The sequence below is a fragment of the Ammospiza nelsoni genome, chromosome 4 (genome assembly GCF_027579445.1).
Source record: "Ammospiza nelsoni isolate bAmmNel1 chromosome 4, bAmmNel1.pri, whole genome shotgun sequence".
In the NCBI taxonomy this organism is placed as follows: Eukaryota; Metazoa; Chordata; class Aves; order Passeriformes; family Passerellidae; genus Ammospiza; species Ammospiza nelsoni.
The window spans coordinates 64,668,384-64,694,840 of NC_080636.1; the positions used below are offsets into that span (position 1 = coordinate 64,668,384).

The following is a 26,457-nucleotide window of genomic DNA, read 5'->3' on the forward strand; positions in this document are numbered from 1 at the left end:
CTTCATTCTGCATTTTCTCTCATTTCTTTTCAGACTTCCTTTTGTCCCCACACCTACACTCATCACATGTTGTCTAACGCTATAAACAAAGATGAAAGGGTCAGGCATGCACACTGCCTTGTACAAAAACAATTTTTTATTTTCACATGAAAAGAACTTCTGGTTTACTTACTTCTTTGAAAAGGTATTGAGTTTGAAATGTGCTTTGTTTAGCCCCCTAGACATAGCCCAAATGTGAATGTTTTTGCTATTACAGACATTCTCATGTTACACATTAAAGTTTTCTCTCTTAATTGCCTCCCTGAGAAATGTATGAGACTCTGATGATGGTGCAAGGAATATAAAGCCCATTGTGAGCAATGGCAAGGACTAAAATAGATGCACAGATGCCTTAAGTTTGGCTTAGTAAGTGCACATTGAAGCCAAGATTATGATTTAATATGATAAAGTACTAAAAAGTATTATGATAAGTACTATGCTCACTAAAACACTAAGTAAAAATGAGGTTTACTCAGAATTCAGCTCACATTACTCAGTTATTTCATTAGTCATCCAGATTTGACACACCCATTGTAGGTAATGTATAAAAAGATGTCTAACCTTTTTGGGAAAAGCAGGATGAATTCAGAAAACAAAGTGCAAAATACATGAAAGGTGACACATAAACACAGGCTAAAATCTCTCAGAATTTTCCTACACAGATTATAGTCCTCACTGTTCACACCAATGCTTGATCCAGTGCTGCATTTCAGAAGACATTATACAAATGATTATGGGTTACAAAATGTATCTCACAATGGTTCCATCATTAACAATTGGCATAAAAAATTACATCTGTTAGCAAAGTATTTCTTCACCATTTTAATTAAACCAATTCTAGGTGATAGTGCAAATGTCTTTACTGTGTGATTTGCGCTATGTGTCAAATTCCTGCCAAAATTCCCCAGCACATTTGGTGTTTTGACATGGGTTACAGAAGTATGTCTGGATTATGTAAAGCTTTTATCACAAGAACTGTGGAAAAAATAAGGTATAGCATGTTTTCTTGAAAGAACATGCTCTTGATAGTAAATTTCATCTTTGATACACTGATAGCCCATGTGGCCAGAGATTAGTTTCTAACTTTAGGACATGCTAATTACACAAGGATTAGTCAAACCCAATGGTTGGTTTAACATTCCCAAGTGAGGTCTCTCTCCAATGAACTGTGCACCACCTCAGTTTGATACCTGCAAGTCACATGATATTAATAGTGAACTTCAGAATCAGACTTAGAGCTTTGAAACCTGAAATCAAATACTCTCCAGGAAAAAAAGAAAAGTCAAAACAATTGTTCTCATTAACAAAAAACCTTCAACAACTACCAACTGTACTGTCTATCAGGAAAATAGAAGGCAAATATTGTAAGACTTCAGGTCCTGCACAAACCTGGTTTGTCATTAACGTGTCAGATGAACCTTGGTTTTGACGCACCGAGAATCTCTTTTCCCTAAAAAATCCTAAATTAAGAAAAAAAAGGAACAAACCTGCCAAAGTTAAACAGCTTAGAAAGATAAAACCATTTTCATTGCAATCAAAATTATTCATAGAAAAAGAAGAAAGACTGATTTTTAATCACACATGCTTGTAACATAGAAAGGAACACCAAAGATCAATCTAAGTAGGCAAGCTAATTTTGCCCTTTTGAAAATCCCACCTGCTTTTTTATTACAGCCCCCATAGTCTCAAATACTCATTCTACTAATCCTGGTCACTGGACACCATGGTGTAGGTGCTACAGAGATTTTTCAGTGTGTTCATTTCCTGCCATGATTTTGTGTCAGAGGCTTTTTGACACCTCTCACCAAGCTATGCCTTACAAGACAAGCTCGTCAGCATTCCAGCAGGCAAAACTTCATCCTACGTTAGTGACAACGAGAAATGTTACTGTTTTGAAGCTGACAAACTGAGCTTTGGTTTGTAGCTTTGAGTAATATTTCTCCCTCTGGAAAATGTCAATTCCCAGTTTCCTAGCAAAACAAACAGTTCCTCTAGGCATAGGAAGGTCCAAGAAAACAACACAGCTGTAATTTTCAGGAAAAACCAGGGCTCACAATTCATACATACTTCTAAATATAATATCTGAACTTAGAACAACAAAAGTTCTCTTATTTATTTTAGGCATTAAAAAAAGCAGCCTCAGAATAGACTATTCATTATTATCATTAACAGGCAATTCTGAATTCACTGTTACTATTAATTTCTGATTTTTAAACACAGGGAAGCACATTCACAATTAATTTTCACTATGCTCATTAAACTTCACATCCAACATGTCCCAAGGACAAAAACTCCTCTTACTTTTTTCAAAAGGTATTATATTACTGCAGTGTAGTACATAATACTGTGCAATATCTGTGTCATATATTTACATATAAGAGTGTGTGTTGTATTACACAGTACCACAGAATTTTCTGTACAGAGGTTTCTGAAATTGAGGTATGTAGACAGACACATCCAAGTAAATTCTAAGGCTGAGATTTTGCAATAAGATCATCTGATGTAAGTTAACTTAATTAGTTACTTCAGGACACTAAAGAAGCTTCTTTGCCCTTCTGCAAGAGGGCAACATCTGCAAAATGACAATAAGATGTGTATTGTACCTCTCAAGAGCCCATAAACTGTGACTTCTGTCTTGACTGGACTGAGAATACTTCAACCCAAGATACAAGAAAAGTTGTAGATTCAAATAAAGTTTTGATCACAATAGAAGTATTAAAACTGTTTTCCTATTATGTTGAAGTACATCAACTTTGAGAAGATTGTGATTCATGTTTGATACATGCCACTAGCACATCATATGGTAAAATGAGAGAAAACAGAAATGTTTTAATAAAATTAAAAAATATCTTTAACCATAGAGCCATTTCACGCTGTATTTTTCTTTGGAAGAACATCACTCCTTCACATCCAAAATCACAAACATAAAAAATAAGAAAATAAACAGGCAACATTTTTCTTCTATTCCCCCTCCTACCCACCACCACCCAGTAAGACTCTATTACATCAGATAATGTATTCTGACCACCATCTAGCATCAACCTGCTTCCAGACACAGCATCGCCATTTTGAATTAATTTTACCTATTATTTATTTCATCTCCACCCTGACCCGTGTTCAGCACAGATACTCAGACCTGGAGCCCTCACTTTTGAAGGTCATTTGAGAATCCATGCTTGACCTAGAGCAAAGGAGAAGTCTTTCTGACTCATCTGTGTACCTCCGTGCCCAGAGCTGGTCTCCTGCACCCAGTGTTCGCGGCTTCAGCGACAGTGTTTCAAATTGCACATAAGTCTCTTTTGCAAGTTCAGCTTCCTTTGCAGATTTCGGTTTCAAATGAAGTTTCAAAACTTTGTAGAGTAAGAAAAATATCAAAGGTAAAACAACCACACATGCTGCACTGCTGCCCACTATCAGAATGGAAAACTCAGAGCTGCTTTCATCATTTAACCCATCAGTGGAGAAAACAACACACTGCTCTTTTGTAGGTGGCACGCCTTTGGGTGAGACACATGCCATATATTGAGTACTAGGTTGCAAACCATCGATTGTGACTTTGTTTTTGTTAGAATCAGTGCTGAGAGGCAACATATCTTTCTCACCATACTTGGAGTATAACACAGTCACAGCAGAATTGCCTGTGGCATTGACAGTTTTCCAAGTTAAGGTCACTCTTTCATCAGATTCACTGATCACTCTTAGGTTCTTCACAGTAACATTTTGCTCAGCCATATCTGCTGTGCTCAATGAAGTATCCTCACCTTTCTTGCTTAACTCTCCAATCTGCTTTCTGTTTCCATTTGTCACTGCCTTTGAAACTTTCTTTCCATCTAGCATGAGCCTGGATTGCTTTCTGTCAGTAAGTGTCATGCTGGTTGATCTTTCAGTGCTCACCAGAGCTGTGGTGGTCGATGTGATGGGAAGAGGTGTGGTTGTCCTCTCGGGTTCCTGCTTGGATTCCTCCTGAGTTGTATTCTGCCTCTCAGCCTCTGGCTTCCTCCCAAACTTCTGTGGTGACACAGTTGTAGTAACTACACCAACCACTGTGACAGTCACAGCAGCTTCTGACATTCCTGCCAAGTTCTTGGCTTTACATCTGTATTCTCCTGCATCCTTGTATGAAATTCCTGTCAAGCTCATTATGGACCACCTGACACCCTCTCCAGGAGTTTCTTGAATTACTATGGAAAAATGCAAAGAGTAAAACATTATGAATGGGAAGTAAAGGGGAATTAAACATTATTAGAATACATCTTACCTTTCTGCCAGAAGAAATTACATGTATGAAAATTTTAAAAATGAAACGCAAGCAGTCAAAAAAACACAACAACAAAAAAACAAAACCTAAACCAAATCTCCAAAATAAACTATAGAATTCCCAGCCGTGCTCTATTATTAAATAGAAGTGCTCAGCTTGGGTCAAATGGAAATAAATGTCTAGAGTAATCAGAATACAGTTTGCAATTTCACTAAGAAAAAAAAACACATAAATCGAAATCAAATGTCTTAAAGCTGCTACTGACTCTTAAATACAAGACCCACTGACTTCCTGTGACACTTATCATGCTACCCATTTAAAATTCTATTGGAAATTTCCTTTGTCCTAAGATATTTCAGTTCTCTTACTTTCATCAGACCTATGATAACTCCTGACTACTTGGCATTAGCAAGTAGCATTTTTTACATTTAAGTTACTGCATAAGTATCTGCCATAGCAGCTAGAATGACGTCAGACAATGATGCCTTGCATCATTTGCACACAGAAAACATGAATTTGGAAAATTTTATGTTTATAATGCTGAGTTTTAAGTTGCTCAGTTATGGCCTCACTGGCTTTTTAACATGAATATTTTTAAACAGAGGTGCCAGCAAAAAAGTCTCCTTTCTAGCTTCTGAGTTAGGGTCCAACTAACTCAAACTCCATTTCCCTTTGTCCTTCCCCCATTTCTCCCTTCCACACACAATGTTCTTGTGACAGACCACATCCACAACCAAAACAGTCTGCTGGATATGGTAAGACCCAGAACTAGACAGAGAATCTCATAACAGCTGTTGCACAGATACAATTGCCAGCTTGACACAACACATATTACTCATTACAGTGATCTCAAAGCACAAGCAACACAACAATTTTTGGTTCTCCCATTTCCTATAAAAGAGCAGTTATACCTGTGTAGTTGACTGGAATATTGTCTGACCTACTCCAAGTGAGCTGTGGTGTTGGGTACCCCGTGGCGTCACAGCGTAGAAGGACGTTGCTGCCCAGTGGGGAGGTGATTTTTGTTGCTGAGGTCATCACCGATGGTTTAAGACATTGCTCTAACTCAGCTCTCTGGAACAAGATTCCTGCCAGGCTCTCAGGTCCACTACATGAAACCAATGGATCAAGAAGTACAACGGAGGTGTCCACAATTTTGGAAAATTCAATTAGCTTTGAAATGCGACAGTCACAAAACCATGGGTTGTCCTGAAAACCTGAGGCAAGAAGGGAAGTGGGGAAAGAAAAACAAATTTGTCAGTCAATATATGGATATTGTGATTACAGTATGACACATGACTATCACCAAATACATTCAAGGACAACCCTGGACCTATTATGAGCTAATCTTTTCTCTTTCAACTTGTGGTTTTTGTTCAGCTGATTGGTGGAGGAATATTCTCAGAGGTTAGGGAGAACAGTATGAATGTTCATTAAACTAAACAACTTCACAGAAGTCTACAGGAGCTTAGTGATGTGCTGGCATTACCTGTGCTTAACTTTGCTATTTATCTACCACATTTAAGACCACTTTGAAAAGATGTCTTAAGACTGATGGTACATTTTCACCAGCCTGTTCCTCCTGGAAAGACAGCTTCTCTTTGCTTCGTGTCACTCTCCTCTCCTCTTAGTCCTTCTTTAGACTCTGACAGCTTGACTTTCCCCGACCCTTTTTTCAATGCTTGAGGAGAATACAATGATTTAAGGGTTTAGAGCTTACACCAACATCTCTGCCCCTTGAGAAAAAGGGATAAAGGCTAAGGAGAAAAAGTTTTAGGCCAACAAAATTTTTATCTGGCTCTGAACCACACCAGTATTGTTAGAAGTCAGCTTCACTACAGCCTCTGAAATATATTCAAGAAGAATAACAGAAGAGTAGAAAATAGGAAGGAGCACACACAACATAATGACTACAATATTTTTATGATGGCACAGAAGAAGCCCATCTCTCTTCTGTCAGAGCCAATAACATTTGCTTCTTGCTTCCAGTTTATTAATTAGAAGCTTTTCCCTCTTTGTGAATTTATGACGTTGGAAGAGAATAACCATTTCTGAGGACTATCAGTCTAAATCCTCAGCTGGTATTGATTGCCCCACTATGTTGACTTTCATAGAGTAACAGTGGCTTCACCAGGTAAAATACGACACAGCATATCACTCAGGAGTTCAATTATTTTCCTATTGGACTCATACTTTTGAATATGCCTTTCTCGTTTTCTCCAAGTACTACTAATAAACAAAACTTATGGTCTGAAATAAGGGATGCAAGGACTCCTCACTACTGAATTTACTGATCAGTACAATAAACAAGTCATATAAGTCAAACCCGTATTGAAAGAAAAAAGAGCCCTAAACACCTGCAAATATTTTTCAGAGTGTAATTTTAAGAATCATTAAAACAGCTATGGGAAAAAATCGTGGGTTTTTCTGGAAAACCTGCAGATGAAAGAATACATGAATATTTAACTACTTCTTCTTTTTATGACCAGACCAAGATTAGGTTATTTTAAGCACAATGGTAGTGATTGGTTAAAACTATGGTAAACCCCTATTAATCTCTGCTCTTTAAAACAACACTTGACCTGAAGAGATTCCATGACTTTGACATCACAATCCAATTTCATCCCTTCCAGACAGAAGAGATTTTACATCTATTCACTACTTATTGTTTATGGGGAACAGAGAAGGAGAAGTCAAAGGAAAGTGAGGAAAGGAGCAACTGCTTTTCCTCAAAAAAATCTCCAAAACATAAAAATTTTGCCTGTGAACTTCACACACAAATTTATAAGGAGAAAAGATACTATCCAAGTGTTTTCTATATCTGGGTACATCAACTGCTTGTGCTCACAGAATTTCTGCTCAATCAGGCACAGGTATGTAACTATTTGTGCTCATCTTTTCAATTAGGGAGGCTCTGTAGTCAGAGACAATGCTCTGGTAATTTTCTTTTTCTTCTCACTTTCTTGCAATTTTCCTCACTATGTTAAGAAATTTACTGCAGGAAAGGAAGGGGTTTATTACTGTTTTTAACCTACTTGAAGCACTCAAAGCCTTTGAAATAGAACCAAAGAATGGTTACATTAGAAAAGACCTTTAAGACCATTAAGTCCAACCGCTAACCCAGCACTGCCAAGTCCAGCACTAAACCGTGACCCTGAGGGCCACATTTACATCTCTTTTAAATACCTCCAGGAATGGTGACTCCACCACTTTCCTGAGCTCCCTTTCAGTGAAGGAACTTTTCCTAATATATATACCTACACAGCTTGCATATTCTCCCAGTGTCCTAAAGAAAAGCCCAAGTCATTATAATAGGTATCAGAAAATGACAAAATGAAAGGAATGATGAAGCAACAATGAACAGTCCTTAGATTGGATGGCTGTGAAGTCCAGCCTGGACACAGGTTTGACCATCTGATTGTAGGGCAGAAGAAGAGTTATGTCAGTCAGCCACTTCATCTTCCCCATCCATCATGCTTCCTGATGAAACTGCCTAAAGAAGCAGGATTTATACAAACAAATATAATAGATACAGCTACATTAGTTCCTTCCTTGCCCCCACAGCACAGCCCCTCAGTTTGTTTTGCCAGTACCTGACAGTATTCACATTATTTCTAGCCATTGTAAATCATCAAGTTATGTGAATTTTAAAAATGAAAAGATGAAAACACTATTGAGTTGGAAGCAAGATAAAACACTGAATTTCATTATACTTCAGTTAGTGTTGAAGAGAACAGAAATGTGAATGTAAACCTAGTTTCCAAGCTACAAGGGGCATTTTGAACTTCATTCAATAGTTTGTGCTGACAAGATGTTAGAAGTGAAAGCAAACACATGAATGAATAAAGAAAATGTTAAAAGGATGGGGGGGCAGAATTAGAAAATTGAAAATATTAGGGAGCTTTAATGAAAGAATTTCTTAAGAAGCAAAAATTAAAATAATGATAAATCTCTGATGGTACACATATCTGAGGAAAGAGATTATCTTTATAAACCCTGGATTCTTTTGTAGAAATATCAAGACAGCTTGTTGATCTGAGAAAGAAATACTGGCCAAGGTAAAACAAACATTGATAAATATTTATGCACAGTGATATACCAATGCAGTGCTATTTTAATATTAATTATTAATTATAAATTGCTCTAAAACCCCTTATTCTAGATTTAGCATATTTTATATTTACTCTCACACATTCATATGTATGCTTGCACGTACAATGGCAAACTTATGTATATGTGTGCCTGTGCATGCACATTTTTGTAGTCTCCTCAGTAAGCAGGGTTTCCCTGGGCTGTGTCAATATGGACTTTAGCTATGAGCAAAATTTGCTTTGTTAATCAGTAACCAGACCCAGACCATAACTTGTGTAACCTACTGATTTTTATTTGCTGCAAAATAGCAAGATGTAAACTATTCAAGTTTTGGGCTGATAGAAATACTCACCACAGCTTGGGCCAGCCTACCCCAGGCTCTTTCCAACTGAACCTACACATTTTGATCCATAGTTCTAAAGAGTAAATTCCATATCCAACACTGTGTCACAGTATTTTCCCCACATGGCAATTGCTAAGGGAGTAGTTTCAGGAAAAGCAATTTCTACCCAGTGGCTCAGTTTAACAGGAGGGAGCCTGATGGACCTGCAGTATTCCAGATTTTTGGCACCTCTGCACGCAACAGAGGCAAGATCTCACATAACTGCTACTCTGTCAAATACTGGACTCTTCTGTTCCTCTCAATGACTCACTAGAATCCACCATATGGAAAAAACTACTGCCATCATTCCTGCCAGAAATGTAAATATCTGTACAGCAGCCAGCGCTGAAATGTAGTTGTAATTTGGATCAAAGTATCGGGCTATGGCTCCAGAGGTAACCAAGAGGGCCAGAGGAATTCACACCAGTGAATTTGCAGGAATTCACCCAGTCATTTGCACTGTTTAATTTTCAGCTCACTCCACAGCTCTGTTCTGAGCTGTTCCAAAGGGCACTTTCCAAGACAAAGCCAGACATGAGTCCAGGGACAGTTGGCACTCCAGGAGTTGCTCACTGAAAGGCTTGTGGATGAGACCACACCAAGGATGGCTCTCTCTATCCTGTTGTTTCCCCCAAAGCAAGTGCAGCAGGTTTTGTACCTCCAAACTATTCTGCATGTCTGTCAGCCCTTTAGACATACAACATATCCCTGCTATTTCATATTCCAAAAACTGAAATCATCCAAAAGATGAATGATTTCCAATGCAATTCTCACATAACTTCAGGCAGGTTAGACTTAATAAAAAACACCCCCATTCCCAGAATTACATTTGAGAGTCACTGTAGCATCCTGTAGAGCCCGCAGAGAACCAAGGGCTAAATCTCACAAAGTGCGGAACAGACAGCCAGCTTTAAAGAGAGCTGCACCTAAACTGTGTGGGTAAGAGCCAGAGGGAGTCACTTGGCCAAAGGGCCAAGAATCATTCCCCAAGCCTCTTTCATTTAGCATAGTGCACACACAGAGGAACATCATACAGCGGGAAGTAGTTAAAAACCCCAAACCTCTTAGTACAGAGATGATGAACTGGAATAAGGAGATGTCAACATTCCAGTCCTCTAGCAAAAGTAGCCTTTGGCTCCTCCAAGAGTCCTTGAAGTAAACATGGGGAACCTGAACTTTCTCATTCAAGCAACTGTCTTGATGCTCAGTCAAGACACTGAAGATAAAATTGCCTCCTGGTATTAAAAAAAATTAAAAATACATTTGCACAAACATATGAGTTTAGGGCCTTGCTGTTTTTGATCTTGTTAATTACATGCACATGACAATCTTGTTTTGCCAGAACCAGGAGTGAAGACAGCTCAAGTCATAATTCATTATACAAATTAGAATCCAACTGCTGTGTTCCTGACTAGACAAAAACAGCATTTATTTACTCTGGGAAATGGGATTCAGCTTCCAGCAGAGTTCTGGCTGCAGTGATCATTCCATACAGGTACACAGGTCAGGCTGAATGCTCCCCTAGAGAGGGCTGGAGTGCATAGAACACTCTTGGGCATCAAAGCATGCAATTGTGGGCATCTCATTTTAAGAGAAACATTTTTTCAACCTAAAGGTGTCCAAAGGGAACGAGTAACTATGATAGAAAATGAAAATAAAATGAAAATACCACACACAGGAAAAAAAAAAAAGCCAAACTAAACAAATGAAAAAAACCAACAAAACCAAACCAAATTTAAAAAAAAAAACCCAACTCAAACAAAAACCAACCAAACAGACAAGCAAAAAACCCACAAAAACTTCCACATTATATTAGAAGCTGGTGAAAGAAATGGTGTGGTTAGTTAGGATGGCAAGCAGGGAAGGAAAACCTTTGAAAGCTTACAATAAGAGATGATTAGTTTTTCTGTATGTCCATGCCCTGTAGGACAAGAGGTAATCAGCTTAGTTTGCAGTAAGGCAGATTGAGGTTAGATATTAGGAGAAACTTTCTCACTACCCTGACAGACAGATAAGCACTGGAGGAGGTGCCCATGGGAGGCTCTGGTGTGCTCTGGCCACAGCTTTAAGAACAGCACTGACTTTAGAAGAATGGCTTAGCTCCTCTGGACCTGTATCCCTGTAGGCTTGGTCCTTCCTGACCACATATCTCTGTGATCCCTATCTGGCTCAGGGGAGGAGGAGGATATCGATGGGATGCACTTCTTTCTCCAGCAAGCCCAGTGGAGAAAGGAGGGCCATCAGAAAGGAAGCACTAATACCAAATGGAGTCTAAATAAATTTGTCAAAATAACCCATGACATAAAGAGCACTGCACTTTCTAATCTCCAGAGAAAGGGGATGTTTTGTTATTCACTATAAAGTTTCTTACATAGCAAGCACTGTCTGTCTGCTTGCTACATAAGAAACTTTATCGTGAATAAGAAAACACCCCCATAGGAAAACTATCATGTCCATGAAAAAAAAAGAATTCAGCTAATTGATTCACAGCTTACCCAAGGTAAATTTACTCAATGTAAAACAAGGAAAGTACCACCTGGCATTTTGTATTCACAGGTGCAAATCTATAATGGCTGCACAGAGCCTTCCTTAGTACCTAACAGGAAAAAAACAACCAGGAGAAGAAAGGTTCTGTCTAAACCCAGTGTGTGTAACTCTCTGGAGGCCTGTATTAAAACCCAGCTGTAGTTCATAATAGAAAATAGTCCAAAGGTCACATCCAAAGCCTTCAAAGAACTCAATGCTGGCACCAGAGGGTTTGCCAGGACTACAGGAGGCTGGAAAAGTGCCTGCACCAAGGAAGGCTGCAGATGATTCCCAGAGTTAAAGGGAGAGAAGAGTGTGTGAGGGTTTAAGATTTTTTTGGTGGATTTTTGTGTTATTTTATTTTCTCAGTTCCTTTAGTTTTGCCTGAAGTGGTGAGGGCTACGTAGGATAAGGAAACCAATTAATCTCTGGGACTCCCACATGAGATTATGAAGATTAGATCTAGCACAATCAGCTCCCACTTTACAGCCTCCTGTAGTCTTCAGTGTGGGGACAGGGAAAGGAGTACTGAGATGGACTTACTTTTACAGCTTTTAGTCTTTTATTTTTTTAAAGTCTGAATAAACCAAAACCCTTTATCATGCAAACCTACAGTTACCATATTTATGAAGCCATGCAGCCTACTTGCATCTATTAAATTACTTATATAAAATATTCTCTGAATGAGAGTTTCAAGCTGCAGCTTCTGCTGTGAAACAAAGCAGCTAAACAAATGGGAGTTTAGATCAAGAATTGGAAATATTGGGCAGTACAATGCAGGACAGATCTTTACAAGTGCTTATAGAATTACTGCAGTAGATAGAGCCAGATGGTTTTCCTCCCTTCCACCTGCTGCACTACAAACACATCAAAATATGCACTTCTGTGCAAACAGTGATAGAGAAGAACAGTATTGATAGAACTGTTCCAGCTTGAGACTCAAAAAGAGAAAGGGGTTACCCTGGCAAGACCTGGAAGTGGAGATAAAGTATCAGATAAAGCACAATGCCACAAACAGAACTGATGCAACTGCATGCTAGAGAAGGGGATCAAATTATGAAAAAAAAATCAGTCTGACCAAATTATTCTTAAATATTTACCTTAGATACTAAAAAATAAAGTACCATGAATAAATAGGGATCAGACTCCTATTTTCTCTCATATTCAATATGTAAATTGCAAAATATTTCAAGATAATCAGTCAGCTTTGGAGTAATGCAAGGTCAGCAGAGGTCCCAGGGGGACCAGAGCTGCCCTCTTCTAAGCCACCAACACTATCTGCAGCATTGGGTCACAGGACAGGCTTTATAAGAGCATCAGCTCTAGCTGCTTGCTTGGCTTGGGAGTCTCTGGAAAAAAGCAGTTGCAGATGGACATGTTTACAGTTGCAAACACAAAGAAAGATGAGGGAAATGTCATCAGAAACACAATATAAGTCCTCTATTTATATAGCTACCGAATGGCCTGTATTCCTGCAATCTGGATTCTCACAGCTTTTACTTCAGTTTTATAGTTTTGAGGTAACAACACACATGGAGGTCACCATCTTCATATTATGTTTTTTTGTTACCAGTAGAAAATAAACAAATGAGCACAGAGCAAACCACAAGAGTAACCTGGGTAAAACCCCCTTTCCTGAATCCTAGGCTGGTCCTCTAACTGTTCTCCCTTGGAAGTTAACATTCAGGTATACTTTGGTAAGGAATGAGACGGGCTGCTCAACATACCCAAGATTACTCTCTGCGTCACCAGAATATCTGTGTTCTTGGACACAATAGCTCCTGAGAAGGGGGGCCAAATGTCCATGAGGTCTGATGGCAAGGTGGTCAGCTTGTTGCTGGATAGGTCCAGGTAGGTGAGGTTTCTCAGGAAGCGGCCAGCATCAGCGGGAATGCTGGTCAGCTTGTTGTTGTGGAGATCAAGAGTCCGTAAATTGGGCATCTCAGCCAGGGATTCCCAAGGGAAAGTTGAGAGCAGATTACCATCCAGCCTGAGCTCATGCAGCTGTTTCAAGTTATAGAAGCTGCTGATATCAATGTTGGCTACACAGTTGTAAGTGACCCACAGGTACTTGAGATCTACCAGGTAGTAAAAGGCTTCAGTCGGAATCCTTCGTATGACAGTTTTCTCTACACGAAGCTTTACAGTATCCACAGGAACATTCACAGGGATCTCATACATGTCAGGGTCATTACAGAGTACAGATCTAGCAACAGGGAAGGAAAAACAAAGGAAAAAAAAAGAGGGAGAGAGACATATTTGCATTTATTTAGCAGAAATTTGAATTTCAGAATTAAATGCAAATGCTGTAGCTTTCTGCAACACTACAACAGAACAAAGAACACAGAAATCAATAACAGTCCTCTGCATTTAAAAGTTGAACAAACTCCACAAACATGGAGTCTCTAAAGACAAAAAGAATACAAACCAGAACTGATCCTTTCACATGAAACCTAGATTTGCTTTATTCTAAAGTATATAAGCACCACCCTCTATCCACCCCTCACTCTACTGACAACTGAAAGACAGAAGCCATTGTACAAGGAATAATACATGCATGTGTCTCAAGTGGGAAATGCACGCCCCTAATTAAAAATATTAAAATTCAAAATTCAGATTACTAATCTCTAATTTTTCTGTATGATGAGGAGGCAAAGTATTTTCCATACTTACCTTTTGGAATCAACTGAAAATTTTAAATATACCAAAGAAAATACAGTAAAGAAGAGCTTTCTGGCCCTCTTGTTGATGTCTATGTACAAATTACTTGCTTTATAGAGATGAAAAGAACTTTCTGCTCACAATGTTTTCAGTGAAATGGGATTTCTCAGCATTTTCAGTTATTTGATTTCAGGAAACAATTTCTTTGGGGTATATTGTTTGCACATACTAGCTTGAAAGATCCTCTGCTTTCAATAAGTCTATCCTTAACTTACTCCCGCTTTTCTCTAGATTATTTCTCTATTTTACTTTTTCCTCATGCAGCTTTATTCCAGATAGTCTGTGACAATAAATAGCAATGACAAAGAGCATCTCCTAAAATTGACACGACAAAACCAGGTCACCACATTTCAAATTAATCTTCTTACTATCAAAATTTACATAATTTACTGCAGATTTAAAAAAAAAGGAAAAGAAACTACTGTATTTATTTAACCAGAATCCTTACACTAGTTAACTAGTTTGTAGAAATAGAAAGGACATTGCAATAGTAGGAATATCATGGAGCAGAAAGAAATTGCCTCCTGCAGAAAATGAAGGTTTAGAGTAGCTATTTGCTAAGTACAAAGCCATAATCACCATCTGCTCCTGTTCAGGAATGCTGCTAGCCATTGAGTGCTAATGTAAAATATGCCTCCTTGCAACTATGCTAGAAATAACTTGCAATGTCTGAGAATGTTATCTCCAATTTCTTCAACACTTTTTCTTATAAATGGCCCTATATAACAAATAATAAAATATATACCTTGTTCCAGTGCCATCACTTCTGCCATGGTAAACGCAAGTGCATTGTGAAGGACAAAAGCCATGAACGTCTTCAAAAAAACTCATTAGGAGGTAGAAGGAAATAAACAGATACATGGCTTCCTCCCAGAAGAACTGACATGAAGAAATGTGAAAGCTTTACTCCTAGGCATTCATGTGCAGTGTGCTACAAATGTGAATGTAGCCATCCATTTAGTAACAGCAGATTACAACAGATTAGCCCAGATCTGTGGTTGCTTAACCTTCAAATGTATCCCGAATGCCATCAGTTAAAGCAGCTCACTCTTTCCTCTGTCAGAACACACTGCTTCAAATCACATCCAGCCATGTTCCAAGGTTGTTTTAATGTGTAGATTGTAAAGTTAGTGTGTAATAAAATATCTCTTTTCTTCTAAGAGGCAGTGCATATATTATACTGTCTATAAAGTGTTCCAAAGTTCCTGAAGGAAATCTAGTACACCATGAGGATATTACATGGCATTTTCTTTAATACTGAAAATGGCAAATTCATAGGAAGCCTAGATTCCAGAGCTTTTAAAAAATCCCATAAAAACAGGCTTTTGCCAAAAATACATATATCCTTTAAGTTTTACATTGCAAAGCCAAACTGCATATGCACACACACATAATAGTTGAAGCTAAACCTATGCAGTCATCTTTTTCACCCTGAACAAATCCACTGCTCATACTGACAAAGATATTTTTTGAAAATCAAACATCAGACTTACATAAACATAAGACTGACTTAGAAGTCATGAGAAATTACCATAAATATTTACTCAGTTTTATGCACCAACCAAGTGAGAAGCTTTAGGGTACATTTTGTCACATTTTCAGGATTTGCTGTGGAGTCACAAGCACTAGAAAGAAACATGCTACTTACAAAACAAAAGCTGTCTTTACTACAAATTAATTTGGTTCTATCAGTCAAATTTTTAAAAATACTTTAAATATGCTGAAATTCCTTCAAAACCCTAAAACCAAAACCAAATATTTACACTATCAGTGTAGATATTTTGACACCCTAACATATTCACAGAAACAGAACTTTGCAAAACATATGAACATGGACAATTGGTATGGACATATACCAAGTCATATAGCCATAGGGAGTATTCAGAATATTTGAAATCTGAAAAACTTTCAAGGGAACCTGGTGGAAAGTACCTCATGAAATGAATTAATACATAAGAAAAATCTGGGATTATTGAACCGAAGAACTTTGAAGTTCTGTCTTTCCTGGCCCCTTTGTCACCTTGTCTAGCTCTGCAAGAGTCACAGTGGCCACTTTGCTACCCTTTTTTGTTTGGGACAGACATATTGGACCAATAAACCTCACTCTCAAAAACTAAAGTCTTGACAGGTTTTGTCTCCTTAGCTTCTCTAAAAAGATTACTGCAAGTAACACAAACCAGCTAGCTGGGAAAGATTATTATTCAAAAAGAAATTGTCCAAAAGATGAATTAACTTGAACCCAGATTTCACTCCTTTCCATGTAACTTATGCAGGCAAATGACTGGAGTTCTGCGATGTCAGTGCACTTTGCGACACACTCATGGGCAAAGCATTGTTTATGGTTATCTCTTGCCTTGTCTGACAGCGCACCATTGCCAGGATCGCCCTCCGAAACCTGCCAAGGGCAGAAAAGGGGAAACAGAAAGATCAGAGATTAGCTGGAGAACCAAAGAGAAGGGAAAATTTTGGTAAGATGGTCTTAACTGTTGCAATAGTTCTCAATTTTAGTAGAATGGACTTAATAAAAAAACATGTATTTGGAATTCAAAAGGACCTGGGTCTTTTACACTTCCAGGTACGGAGTGTAAAGCTAATTTCATTTCTTAAATAGGGATCACAGCAGCTTTTGTTTATCCCAGGAGAGAATACATCCATAACAAAGATGAACTCACAGAATGGGAAAAAAGATGTTTTTCCATTGACTCAGCAGGTATGTGCACCTAGGCAGAGTTCACAGGCTCTGCTTGAAGGTTGGTGGCAGAGATGGGAAGAATGCCTCTTTGCAAAACACAGTCCTCAGTCAGAGGCACTGGCTTGATTAGAGCATTTGTTATGCTTGCTCAAATCAGAATAGGCTTAACCTATTTACTTTAATGAAAAGGGTCAATCCATTCTAATCCATTGGAATATGATACATCCCAAATCAAACACGAAAATCTACACCAGTTACATGTCACTAAGACCACACACTTAGGCCACAGTCAATAAAACCAGTTTACTACTGATGCAACATAAATTCTGTACTGAATCCCCTTGAGAAAACACAAGTGGGACTTTCAAAAGCTATGTTAGTATGTTCTCAAAAATATGTATCAGTTCAGGATGTTGTGATGATGATGATAACAATTTACTTTAGGCTTATAAAAGGTCATCTTCAGTAACAGTGCCATACCCTTTGCTCTTCACTAATCAGCTTGCCATGTTTTACAGGTGATCCTTCTATACTCAGATGATATGCTAAAATCATGAAATAGACATATTTCAGAAAACTTACTTTTTGTTTGCAATGACATAAATGCAGGGGTTATAGAATGTGGAAGATTTTGCAAAGAGAGGAGCTATGATGGCCATTGCAGGAGAAATTTTCTTTGGGTCTCCAAAGGAAGACCACAAACACACAATAGAATATGGAGACCATGCCACCAAGAACATGATAATCATCACAACAGACATCTGTAAAACGAGAGGAACAGATACATAACCAATATTATCTCAAGATGAAGACCTCACAGCAAAACCTCATAACAAAAGCACACACCTAGGTGAAAACAGAGCTATCCTGAATTAAATAACATATAAACAAGCATGCCTGACACATTCTGACAGTTTACACTGAAATCTTGCTTTGGGGACTTAATAGCACACCTCGCTGCATGTTGCATTTCATTACATACAATATTCCTTCAAAATCAGCACTACTCATTATGTTGAATCTGCCCATCAGCAGTTTAAATTACCAGAGAGGACTTCACACATGAATTATGACCTCCATAACAAGTCACTATTGCAAACAATAAATATGAACAGAGACGAAAATTTAAGCCAAATATTTAATTTGGCTGTTAATAAAAGTGTTTCATAAGGCTTAATTATGGTACCATTAAATAAAAGAAAGCAAATGTTCTACGACATATAGTTGAGGAACCCAGAAGTCTCTGCTTGGTTTAATGAAGCATTATAGACATGTTCAAGAATGATACAGAGGAGGTATCTGAGCTGTCATGTCTTCTCTGCCTGCCTGCAGAGAGAACAACCTGGGCATCTTGGGGCTCATGCCCCAGGACATGCCATGCCACAGCCAGACCTGACAAACTAGGGGTAGCAGAGGGTAGGAGAGGTCATCAGCTGAGACAGACTTTTCTGGATTTTGTCAGGGACATGAATCAGCAGTGGAAACTGGAAGGGAAATCTCAAATGCATCAAGAGGACAAAACAAACCACTAGAAAACCAACCAGATCTGCAGGGCTGCATACACACAGGATTCCCTAGTGCTGCTCCCAGTTAGTCTTTCAGAGATGAACAAAATGAGAAACAAGAAATAAACAGCTACTTTGTATGAGCTGCTCTAGAGGACAATCAATACACAAGCAGCGACTGTCACAGAAGATCCTTATTTAAATGCAAACACAATACCAAAATGTAAGAAAGAACCCTTTCATTTAAAAGTTTGGTGCATACAAAACTTAGAGGAGGCTAATTTTCAAAAAGCACATACTAGTCCAGTTCTAAACAATGACATTGCTTAACTCCAAAGTATTTTTTTCTCCTTTTTATTATTAGAACTTAGTGTCTTCAACTTCAAAATAGGAAAAATGCATTTTCTTCACAAACATGAGTCTAAATTTTTACCTGAATCCTCAGTTTCAAGTATTCTGAAAGTTCTTCACAAAAGTAAAACACTCAAATTACTCTTTTTATGTAAAAATACTATTCCTCAGAACTTAGCAATGAGAAAGTTTTCCAAGGAATGCTGTTTGCACTGATAAGTAATTCAAAAACATAGGTACATACTCTTCTGTCCAATTCTCTCTCACTTTTTCATCATGCCCAACCATAAATCACATTTTTACACAAAATCAAAGGAGCTGGTGAACTTCAAGATTTCTCAAGGACTTTTATACATTAAAAGAATGTCAACTGTCCAGGCAGGATATATCATTTCAGGCCATAACTCACATTTGCTACTGCTTACATAAGAGATAAGCTCAACAGACTGAAAAGAACAAGGGACTGGAACTACACAGCTCGGGAGCTGGAAATGCACTCTCATTCCTAGGCCACAAGTTCAAGTGAGAGTTGACCAGTCCATTTCAGACCAGACACATCTGTGAAGCAAGCAGGAAGCCTAAGGACTCTGCAGACACAGAATAAAAGTTCTCCTAAGGCACCTTGGAGGTACATTTCTAGGTAATGACAGAGGAGAGAAGCAAGGAAAATTCAGTGTTCCCAGCCTTTAAAGCAGCTATTCATCTGGAAAGGGTATTAGACCAAAAATAAAGAATTTAGTGTGGTAAGTCAAGCTAAGCGTTTTCACCAAGGCTTAGTATCAGCTAATATTTAGTATAAAAGAAAAGGGGGAATGTAGGAAACTGAAATACTTAAAAGACTGCATCATCCCTTTGCAACTAGGACTTTAGCACAAAGAACATGCTTAAAACAAAACATGCACTCATTTACCTTTGTCACATCTACTTGGTCAGACCAATCTATGTTAATGCTCTCCAGGCAATTACTGCTGGCATATTGTTTCATTGTCCGGGAAACATTGTAATAACAGTAAAACATGACTGTTAAGGGCACAACAAAATTAACAGCAATTACACTCATTGTGTAGGAAATAAAGGACCTGATAAGACAGAAAAACAAAATAAAGTAACTTACAAATAGCCATCCAGGAAAAGTTACCAAAGAATTTGATATTTTGATTTGATTATGACATTTTGCAACAAGATCTAAAATAATAAGGAAAATTTTCTTTAGCTAAGTTTTTTTTATTAGAAAGTACAAGTATTGAAGTTTTGAACAATATCTCAGCTCCTATGGGGTTTTTTGCTAAACTTGCACTATGTTATTTCTATTGTTTTAAATTTTTGTTAAAAATTTTACTGCATAGTTCAGAAAGAAGTTATGCTCCTACAGCAGTGAGTTAAACAATCTTAGACTCCAGTGAGGCAGCAAAGTCAAAAGAAAGTGTGAGGGGGAATCTTACGCATCATTTTTCCTCCAATTTACTGTGCACGTTGCCCCGGTGGGATCGGGAGCATAGCTGGCCCAGCCTGCAGTAGGCATGGAAGACCAGAAGACTGCATTTATCCAGGCAGCAAGGATGAGAGTGGCATAGCTACGGGTGGTCATTCTTCTTCCTGCAGCCAAGCACAGACACAATTCTCACCTGCTGCTTCTTCCCAGTGTCAAACTAGAGTGACGAGTGGCTTCCAACAAGCACATAAGGAGCTAATATAGACCCTTTCCAGTCCCAAACACTGTAGCATACCTGTTTTCATTCTGCTGCCTCACATCTCAGTCCTTGCAGCCTTTAAAGCCACTTGAACACCATCACCCATTCCAACTCAGCATACAGGTAATACCTGATCCCAACCCCACGCCAAAAGCTTATTATGCAACACTGCATTCAAGTACATCCTTGGAAGATTGCAGGGGAGGAATTAACTGTTACAACACAGCTGCAACAGAGGAGAGAAAAACACCCAGGGGACGTTAACAGAGGCACACACCTGCTTGACAGAGGTCAAAACCTGACACAGCCAGCGGCTTTTTGTGTGCTTCACTGTATGGGTGTGGCCCTCTAAAGACTGAAAATGGCCATAAAAACACAATTTATAAACAGAGTAACAGCCTAATGATGAATTTTTCACTTTAATGAGCAGTATGCCAACTAGGTAACTTACTTAACCAGGTACTGTAGGTTCAAGTTCTGCCCAGCACTGTAACTATGGAGTCATTCATGAGAAAACAATGCAATCAAATCAGAATTTTATTCCTCCCAACAGTGACTGAGTTTTGACCCTAAGTCAGTACCTATATCAGGCCTGCAGATGGTCAGGTAACGATCAATAGCAACAACAGTCAGCAAACCAATACTCGCCATCCCAAAAAAGATATTTAAGGCAGCATAGATCTGAAATTAAAACAAACAAGCAAGAAAACAATTTCTGAGAAACCTTTCAAAGATGCAAGCACAAAGCTGAATCAACACAATTCCACCAGAGTTCTCTTCCATAAGCAAGGTCTTAAAGGTCTTATTTCAATGCAGACAATTTGAAGGTGGCTCATTAGAAAGTAAATATTTCAAAAGCATCTGCTTGTGTGCACATTAGAAATCCTAAAGTCTCAAAATCAAAGAAACACTGTCCTTGAATAAGTAAATCTTGAGATTCAGAGTTTGGAGGGGTTTATTTCATGTTATCAATATATGTTAAGGAAACCTGAGGAGCATTTGGTCCATCAGAAAGAGTTACAGCTTTAGCAAACATGAGGTTCTGAATTATCACTCTTTCATCTGTTATGATGATTTCACAGATGTGGCCCACTGATTTACTCCCTCCGGCTCCATTTTTAAGTGTGTCAAATCTTTTGCACAGAACAACACATGCTGCAACCCCAACATGCTCCAAATGCATCTGCCTGGTCATCCCATGGGAAGCCTGACCAGGAAGGATGACTGGGAGGGCTGTGTTACCACTGGCACTCAGTAATACAGAGCCCTGAGTCAGAACACATGCCACCAGCAATTATAACAGATGGCATTCAGCCATCTCAGATCACAGGAATCATTTGGTTTAGGTTGACATGAGCTGTGCTTCAAGTGGTCTTAACTCTCAAATCAGTGAGATCTCTCATCAATCTGAACACACCACAAGTCAATCTCTCATCACCCAAAGATGTTAAAAGTGAGGCTTCCTGCCAAACAATGACTGAATTTTGACTGTGAAGGTAGTGTCTACTGAGGCAAGTGATGTCAGATTGTGATAAGCATCTGTTAGATAAATGTCCAAAATGTTTGCCTTATGACACATTTTCAGTACATGCTTTCACATTACTACTCATATTCATGGGCACTTAAGCCCAACAACCTATCAATTATGTAAATTAAAATCATAATACACAGTGAGCAAAGGCCACCATCTCTCTGCTATGGAAGTATATGTTTTTCAGTCAGTCTACTCTTAAAAATAGGCAGCTCTTAAAAGTAGGCTAAATCTTTAATGGAGACTAAAAACCTTAGAGGCCTTTACATTGGATATCCTATTAGTCCCATCCAAAAAGGACACAAATTTGCCAAGAACAACTCACCAAGATCTGTCAACCTCACCATCAAAATAGTAGCCACTATCAAAGTTTTTTAGCTCTCAGCAAAATTATCAAATGTACCTGTGCTACTACAATCATCTTCATTTTAGGAATTGATTTTGTAACCCTCCTTAAAGCTATTTTAAAATGCCTAGTTGATAGATATAAGGTTACACTTTAATGTTTTCAGATTGTAAATATAAGCTTAAAGGGAAATTCACACAAAGTACCATCTCCAGAAATTGCTGACATCAGAGAACATCAGCTTCAGGTCCAGAGTCACATTCTGCATCTCCACCTTATCCCTTAAAATAACACGAGGCAGAACCATTACTTATTTCTCAGTTTGATTTTAAGTGCTGAAACTTTCTCTCTAACTGAATTGCAATACCTGGCATCCAGTATATCCAAATTTCCAGCTTCCATGCAGGTCTGAGGCAGCAGACATGGGGTAACCAATGCCACTAACACCAATATCAGTAAAAGCCAAGTTGATAATAATTGCGTTGGTTGCTGTCCGAAGCTCTTTGTACTTAACAAAGATGCCTAACACAACAATGTTACTGAGAATGCTTATCACTCCTGCAAAAACAGAAAAAGGAAAACTTTACAAAAGGTACACACCAGCCAGCAAAACACATGCAGAAGAAAATGCAGCCTATTGTAATATGGAAGTCCCAAAAGGGATTTATTTTCAGTCAAGTACAAGTTTGCAAAGAAGATAGACACCTGAAAAAGAGAAAAAAGCTTTTCCAATTAGGCAACCTTCACATGCATTCAGCCAACGAGACTTTTGATGCAATGACAACAAGCAGAATAGAAATTCAAATGCATCTAGGATTACACTTGACACACTCTGGCCACCAAGTACAGTGCTGACCTCCATGGTAAAGAATCCAGGTTGGTGACTGGTAAAAAAAAGGTTATAAAAAAATTTATGCACCTGATCTAGAAGAAGGCCCCTGCCAACCCCTGAGATTCAGTAATTTTAAAATCAAATGAGGCAAAATAATAATTACCCCGCAGCTATCTCTCTTTTAACACCATCAAGGATGTCTGTTCTCAGGTGCAGGTCTCCTGTTGGAGATCCAACATCTTTTGGCCCCACAGATGTCATCATCTATCATATTCATATACTCACACATTTCAGGAATGACACTGATCCTATGTGCTCCTAAAATTTAAATAAACAAGGAGCTGAGGATCTGATCTGAAATGAACACCACATAAAAAATCCACATGCAGTGCTAGTTCTGTCAAGTCTCCTGTTGACAGATAGCATCATCTCTTGGGAGAGAGGGAGCAAAGGAGAATTACAAGTTTAATAACACAGGCTTCTTATGAGGCAAGTTTTAACAGATATTACAGCTACCAATAATGAAATCAGACATACAACAGGACTGTAAACTCGTATCCTCAGGGTGAAGAAAAGATCCTTCTAGACATACTTAAATTTAATAATTCAGAGTCCAGCCTTAGAAGTAAAGGGGGGAGAGGGGAGGCAGTGAAAAACAGGGAAGAAAAAGTGGAACCTGTATTAATTAAAAATGTTATTATCACTAAATTAAACTAATAATAGAGCAAAAAAAGAATTTTGTTTTGAAAAACAAAATATAAGACGAAAGACAGATTCCATCTTGAACAAAGTGAGAAAAAACACATCGATACAAGAAATTATCTTTGTTTCTGAGGAACAGGTCAAGCAAATGAATGAAGTTTCTCCAGGTAGCAGTTAAGCAGTGTCCATTAAAAGAGCATTGAAGCTGGTCAAAGTGCTGGAGCACAAATCTTATGAGGAGCAGCTGAGGGAGCTGGGGTTGTTCAGCCTGGAGAAAAGAAGGGTCAAGGTGACCTTTTTGTTCTCTACAACCATCTGAAAAGAAGTGAAGCCAGGTGGTGGTCAGTCTCTTCTCCCAGGAAACAAGTGACAGGGTGAGAAGAAATAGCCTCAAGTTGCACCAGGGAAGAGAAATTTTGGATATGAGGAAAAATTTCTTCACTGAAAGGATTATCAAGCACTGGAACAGGCTGCCCATGAAAGTGGTTGAGCTGCCATCCCTTGGAATGTGTAGGTATGGTGGTTAGGGACAGTTTAGGGTGAGACATGTCAATGTTGGGTAGTAGCATCAAAGTAAAAATACCAGGTACATGTATAACATGGACTTTACCTTTCCAGCTAGCATTTTAAAATGATACCAGAGCATTCACCACTATAAGCAGAAAGACATCCATGAGGCAGCAGAGCTTGCTGCAGCCTGAGTATCCCTGCTGTCATAACAAAATTGAATACAAAATTGAATACACTGACCAGTGTAATGCTTAACAACCAATTCCTTCCCAGAAAACAAGAGAGAAACACTTAAATCCTTTAAAGAGCAGCATAATGATGAACACTGCACCCAGACTTCTTTTTAATTTTAACATTTCTGCCTATTAACAAGGCTTAAATCTTCCAGATGTGAAATTTGCTGTGGTAAGGCTGGTGCAAAGCAATCAATCATACTTTCAAATATTTTATGGACTTCATTGTCAAAAACATTTCTCATTAAGAAAGTAAAGATTTATTAGACTCCCCAACTATAATTAGAAATAAAAAATTGAAAAAAACCTAAAACTGCAAAGTAATCCAACTTTTTTTCCCCATGACATTTAATTTCCATGCAAGATTAAGAAAGAAGAGCTGGCTTGATTCTGGCTAATTCCATTGATACCCTATGATCACCAATGATAGCTTTGATCCCGAACTGTTTGACCAGCTGGTTAAAACTATCTGAAAATATCACCTTGTTACATACTACATAATCAATGTTAATAAAAATATAAGATGTATGTCTAGGCTTCCAATACTTGGCAATTATTTATCTCTACAGCTTCTTAAGAAGCCTACTGCTCTGTGTAGCTGTTCTATTAATTTCTCCAAAGACCTTAAATAAATTATTGTCTTTGCATCCAAAAATACCCACTTTTCCAGCACAGCCATTTGATACTCATCATTTCAGACATATATGCTAAATACACTGCAACCATCAGCAATACTATTTCATATAAATGTAAAATACATTAATATTTTACAGTATTTTAAAATCTAACTACAACTTGGAAAAATTTGTGGTACAGTCAATGAATAAAGGGTAAACTGATTTGATTTTCCATAATAAAGGTACAGAAGGCCTGTTTTTAAACACAGTAGGTTTCGGTTTTGGTTAGCTGGATATTTCCTTACTATGGCAGTCACTGCTTCAGAAAAGCACTACTGAAAAAGCTGTGGTAATACAATGAATAAGTTTTTAAGGAGAGAATAAGAATAATTTTATAATCATTCAAGTTTAGCCAAAGACCACTGCAGTCACAGGGATAAAACACGATGTAAAGCTTCACAGCATGCTTTTCCAACACGTGTCATTGGTGAAAAATACAGCTGCAACTGGAATCTGCTCTTCTCTGATTAATGACCAGCTCCCTCCCTCTAAGTCACATTCCAACCCTTCCCCTTACATCCCCCTAACAGACACCCGCTCACATGCTCAGACTACACATATATTGCTACAAACATGTGGCCCAGGAGAAACCTCAAGATAGCTTAGAGCACATCACAGAAAAATGCAAGATGTGACAGCTATGCCCTATTTTTATCCATTTTGCAAGCTGGCAGAAACTAATTCTCACACTCTTCTATAATTACATATCAACAAAATGTATTTTTTGAGACACAACGCTGCCTTCAAATATAGAGCAGAAAACTTAGATTCTGCACCCTTTAAGTGTTTTTGAATATTTCAGTCAGGCAGCTGATTGCTAACTTGTCAGTAAACATGGAGAAAAGCCATCAGACAGCTGTCTAACACAAAAAGAAATACCATCCCTATTACTGTACAAAATGAGCATTCAGATCTACAAGTTCTATTTTAAAAAGTTATGCAACAATTTGCCAATGCCCATACCTGCTGTTATTAAGTAAGCTGCAACTATGTTGTGCTCAGTCTGTGTAAAGGCTGAATGAGCTTCATTGTCACTTTCTGAGGAATTGGATGAATCATTCCAATGCATTGTCGTCTATCCTCTGAAATAATTCATCAAGAAGACTAAACACTACAAAACCTTGTCAGGCAAATTCTTCCATTATTCAACAGACTCACTAAACAATTAAAAGAAAGGGGATAGGGAGGAGTTCCCCCCACCACTGACAGCTCCCAAGTATGATTTAATTGGACTAAAGTGGAAAGAAGTTTACACTCCCAATCTATGCAAGAGATTGTTAATTAAAACAAAGAGCAGCACAGAATTGAGTAAATTTTGAACAGTGTGCTTAAACTTCATTCTTACTGCTAATGAGATTAACTGTCACAT

General features: G+C 38.2%; 2 protein-coding genes across 2 annotated transcripts; both read right to left on the minus strand.

The window, feature by feature from the left end:
* Positions 1–3,156: 3,156 nt before the first annotated feature.
* Positions 3,157–14,879, minus strand: LRIT3 (leucine rich repeat, Ig-like and transmembrane domains 3). The gene is made up of 4 exons (XM_059471370.1): positions 14,764–14,879; positions 13,025–13,503; positions 5,209–5,514; positions 3,157–4,220 (listed from the first exon to the last, which is right to left on the minus strand). Exons 1-4 carry the CDS (start codon positions 14,877–14,879, stop codon positions 3,157–3,159), a joined length of 1,965 nt encoding a protein of 654 aa, XP_059327353.1.
* Positions 14,880–16,283: 1,404 nt separating this feature from the next.
* On the minus strand, positions 16,284–26,157 carry RRH (retinal pigment epithelium-derived rhodopsin homolog). The gene is made up of 7 exons (XM_059471353.1): positions 26,052–26,157; positions 22,502–22,692; positions 20,839–20,938; positions 20,009–20,162; positions 19,477–19,645; positions 17,293–17,471; positions 16,284–16,413 (listed from the first exon to the last, which is right to left on the minus strand). Exons 1-7 carry the CDS (start codon positions 26,155–26,157, stop codon positions 16,284–16,286), a joined length of 1,029 nt encoding a protein of 342 aa, XP_059327336.1.
* Positions 26,158–26,457: the final 300 nt, after the last annotated feature.